General features: G+C 37.4%; 1 protein-coding gene across 1 annotated transcript; it reads right to left on the bottom strand.

Moving 5' to 3' along the window:
- Window positions 1–394: 394 nt before the first annotated feature.
- LOC103497996 (uncharacterized) lies at window positions 395–2,132 on the bottom strand. Its single transcript, XM_008460446.3, has 2 exons — window positions 1,918–2,132; window positions 395–1,672 (listed from the first exon to the last, which is right to left on the bottom strand). Exon 2 carries the CDS (start codon window positions 1,533–1,535, stop codon window positions 570–572), a length of 966 nt encoding a protein of 321 aa, XP_008458668.1. The 5' UTR covers window positions 1,536–1,672; window positions 1,918–2,132; the 3' UTR covers window positions 395–569.
- Window positions 2,133–4,032: the final 1,900 nt, after the last annotated feature.

Here is a 4,032-nt window from a genome sequence, read left to right as displayed (position 1 = left end):
GAAACAGAGAGACGAGGGGAGAAAGACAATATATACCTCACTAACAATAAAGATATAGAGATTTATCTATATGACACTTCACTCGCAAATGGCACAGCAACATCAAGAGATATAGAGAATTAATAAAGCAACTCTCTGAAGTGTACATCACTATCATTTCAATCAACCTTCTAATCAGTTTCTAAAGCATTTCAAAGTCATAACGAAAGTTAGACAATATAACGCAGTTCTAAGCTTTCTAAACCAAAAGTAGGCAAGCAAGACTATCCACAATATGGCAAGGGGGTCCAAGGAAAAATTTAAATCCAACCTGAATCAAGAATAAATTCTGCCATAATCACAAAAATAATGAAATAATGCAGCATCAATATCAAAATATCCAAGATATCAAAAATTGCATTCAACAAATCTGTATTAGTGATAACTAAATTTCATGCACAATAGAGCTAACCATGTTCAAACTTTACACTACCTTTAATGGAGTAAGAACAGATAAAAGTAATTACAAAATAAAGAGTACAAACAACATGACTAGGGGTAAAAAACACTGCCCTGTAAGAAAAGAAGTCTCAGGAATCATCATCTGAAGATACGTATGGTTGCATGCGAGGGGGAAACACATGCATGACTCCACGATCATGCAGAGCAAACAAACACTTGTAGAGATGATCGAATCTTTCCTCTGAGCGCCTATGGTAGCTGCGAACACGACGTTCCAACCGTTGAATTTGCTCATCAAGGGATAGAGGCCTTTGTGTCTGCCTAGGAAGATCAATGGTCAGGGTTTGCCGTACCTCTCGAATGGGTTCTGCCTCATCCTGGTCACTTGGCTCATCATGGTGGCCTGCATCAGGCGTCTTATTGCAGTGGCTTGCACCAGCAGTCTCATCACAGTGGCCTGCACCCATGGTCTCAAAACTCCAACCAGGAATTCCCATAATAAAATTCTTATCCATGATGGGCTTAGGGTCAACCAACTCCTCCTTTTCGTTCCACACGACGCCTTCATTCCTACACAAGGCCGTAATTAGAGATGAATGACCAAGTCCTCCAGTCATGCCACTCTTACGGATGTTGCATAAGGACTTGTGAATGACTTTACCAACATCCACAGACCTCTTAGTGGCAATAGCGTAAAGAAGAATCGCTCTCTCCTTCGTGACACTACTCGTATGAGCCACAGGAAGTAACTTAGCACAGATAAATTTGTGCCACACTTGGTTACTAACAGTCAAGTTTGATGATTTAAATCTAATCGGCTCGCCCGGATTAATAATCCATTCAGCTCCAGGTTGGCAGAGCTCACGAATGATCTGGTGAACATCCACATGTTCACTGGCATAGATAGCATATTCATCACGCTCAAAGTTAGGTAAGTGATAGTACCGATTGATTGTGCCATAGTCGAAGGAAACCTGACGACCACGTACAAACGATCGAGAACTGCCCTCAACCATATTAGCATAGAATTCGCGAACAATGGAAACCACTGCTGGCTCAGGCTGTTTCACAAAATCAGACCAACCCCGTTGCATAATATTCTGATATAGTTGGGGTTGATGAACTTCGCACGGAGCCAAGCCCCTTTCCGGTATAACACTACTCTTAACAACATGTTTCTTATACCCATCGGCAGCATCCTTGCTAATAAATTTATGGCGATTGAAAGCCCCTTCAGATGAAAGTGCGGATCGAGCTCTTTTAGTTTTGGAACTCATCATACAAGCACAACCCAAAAAACAAAGGAAACAGCCCCAAATCGCATATGAACTCAAGAAAGGTCACGCCAATCTACCTCCCAATTCAAATTCGAAATGTCTAATGCAAAAATCCACAAAAAAAAAATTCCTACCCATCTATTCTACTCCAAAATAACCGAAATACTCAAAAACAAGCTCAAAAGTAGAGAGAATGTACCCTTGAAAAGAACCCATGGAATAGAAACTTGAAAATGACCAAACAGGGATGGAAAACCGCTTCGAATCCTTCAGTAACCTGGAAATTAAGGAGAAAGAATCGCAAATGGGTGAGCGACAAAGAAGATTTGAGAGAGATGGGGGGAAAATAGCGGGGATGCGGCTAGGGCTTCAGCCCTAGCGCGCGAACTTGTATTTAAAATCCCACCGGTTTTCGTAATCTTTATTTTGGAAAATTATGTTTTAATATGGAAAACTTATATAACAGACCGTAAATTATTTACTATTCCTCTCACAAAGTTTAAAGGTAATCATTTTTTAAATATTTTAGATTTGTTTTTCCATTTTTTTTCTTCCTTGCCATTCGTCTTCTTCTTATTATTTCGTCTTCACCGTGTTCCCTGCGATTTCGTCTTTCTTTCTATCATTTTTCTTATTTTTCAATTCTTTATTTATGTCGTTTAATATTTCTATTGTTTTTCTTCTTTTCCTCGTCGTTTTTTCGCTTCGATTTTTTTCCATCGTCTTTCTACTTTTCCTCTTTGCGATTTCTTTCCATCGTCTTTTTTTTACGCGTTTACATTTTGGTAACCAAATCTAAACGACTATGTATAAGATTGTGTACAATAAAATAGCAAAATCTAAAAGATCGGGTATAAAGAATCTTGAAAAAAATCATTTAGATTGGAGTAGCCAAATGTAAACGATCGTTTAAAAAAAGTAAACGATCCTATAACAAAATTAAACGATGAAATTGAAAAGATAAATTGTAGCCATATCTAAACGTCGCGTATAAATTGTAGCCATATCTAAACGATCGCGTTGTAACCATATGTAAACGATCGTGTATAAATTATAGTCATATGTAAACGATCGCGTATATATTGAACCATATCTAAACGATCCATATCTAAACGATCGCGTATCAAACAATAACCAAATCTAAACGATCGCAAATATATTAAGCGCGCGTTATTGACGGTGTGGTTGACGAGGCATTTTTGGTATTTTACACGATGGGACCCTGAGCTTTTTTCGTTTTTGGAATTGTTCTATAGAGTGTAAATATTTGCCGTTTTTTTTATATTTTTGAAAAGATCCCTTTTAATATAAAGTATAGTTTAATTCCAAGTTTTTAAAATGTATTATTTTAGTCTAAAAAAACAAGTTTAAATGGTTTTTGCTTACTCTACTTTTCGAAATTTGATAGGTTTAGAGCTACTTGTAATCAACATGGCAAAGTTGAAAATGTTAAAGTTTAAATTTAATGTTTTAAAATACTATTTAACAATTTAAAGAAAGAAAACTTAAATACAAATTGATATGATATGTACAAATTTTTTCTTTCTCAACCATACATGATTGGTTATGAACGATATCAGTGGTGTTTGTTGAACTCGACAAATACATACATATACATACACTTATAATCATGTCTCATCTTAAAGGATTGTATCTTTATGATGTCAATTGTACATATTAAAATCACTGGATGAGTTGCGTGGGTAAGAGATTGTATCTTTAGGATTTTACTTTCTGTTTCCTATTTAATCTCTCACGCCTTTCAATTGCCTTTCTTTAGTCTGCCTTGGGACGATGGTGTGCCTATTCTCCTTGTCCACAGGGTACCTTTGTTTCCAGACGACATCTAGAGCTCCAACCGAATTCTTGATCTTGGGTGCATTCCGCCATTTTCTCCCTTTCTTTTCTGTACAATGGATCCACCGCTAGTTAGTTGGACTCTCTCACTAGACTCTTGAATATGTCATCTGCTTACCTTGCTAGCCCTATAAATAGGCAGGGTTTCTTCCATGGATGGTAGAGTTCTGAAACTTCACTCTGTAAACCTCATGACCAAAGATCTCAGTGATTATGGAAAGCAAACTCGTATTTTCTTTGAAGTAGAGTGCTTCTCTCCTTTCAATCGAGACCTCCTCTCAAATTCTTTAAGCGTCCTACTTCCCCAAAAACTATTCTTCTGAGATACCCTTGTATGGAATATCCTCGCTTATTGATCTTATGCAGAAATCTAGTATCGGTCAACGGTAGGAAACTGGCCTATTACTGGTATCCTTTCAACCACTAACTCTGATTTGCAGGAAAGAATGGGTACCTG

This window comes from Cucumis melo, chromosome 11 (genome assembly GCF_025177605.1).
Source record: "Cucumis melo cultivar AY chromosome 11, USDA_Cmelo_AY_1.0, whole genome shotgun sequence".
Taxonomy (NCBI): domain Eukaryota; kingdom Viridiplantae; phylum Streptophyta; class Magnoliopsida; order Cucurbitales; family Cucurbitaceae; genus Cucumis; species Cucumis melo.
The sequence above is the reverse complement of the archived record's forward strand: the minus strand, read 5'-3'. Positions and strand labels throughout refer to the sequence as shown.

Excerpts from the sequence above, each read along its gene's own strand:
- LOC103497996 (XM_008460446.3), bottom strand. The coding sequence starts at position 1,535 with ATGCAACGGGGTTGGTCTGATTTTGTGAAACAGCCTGAGCCAGCAGTG.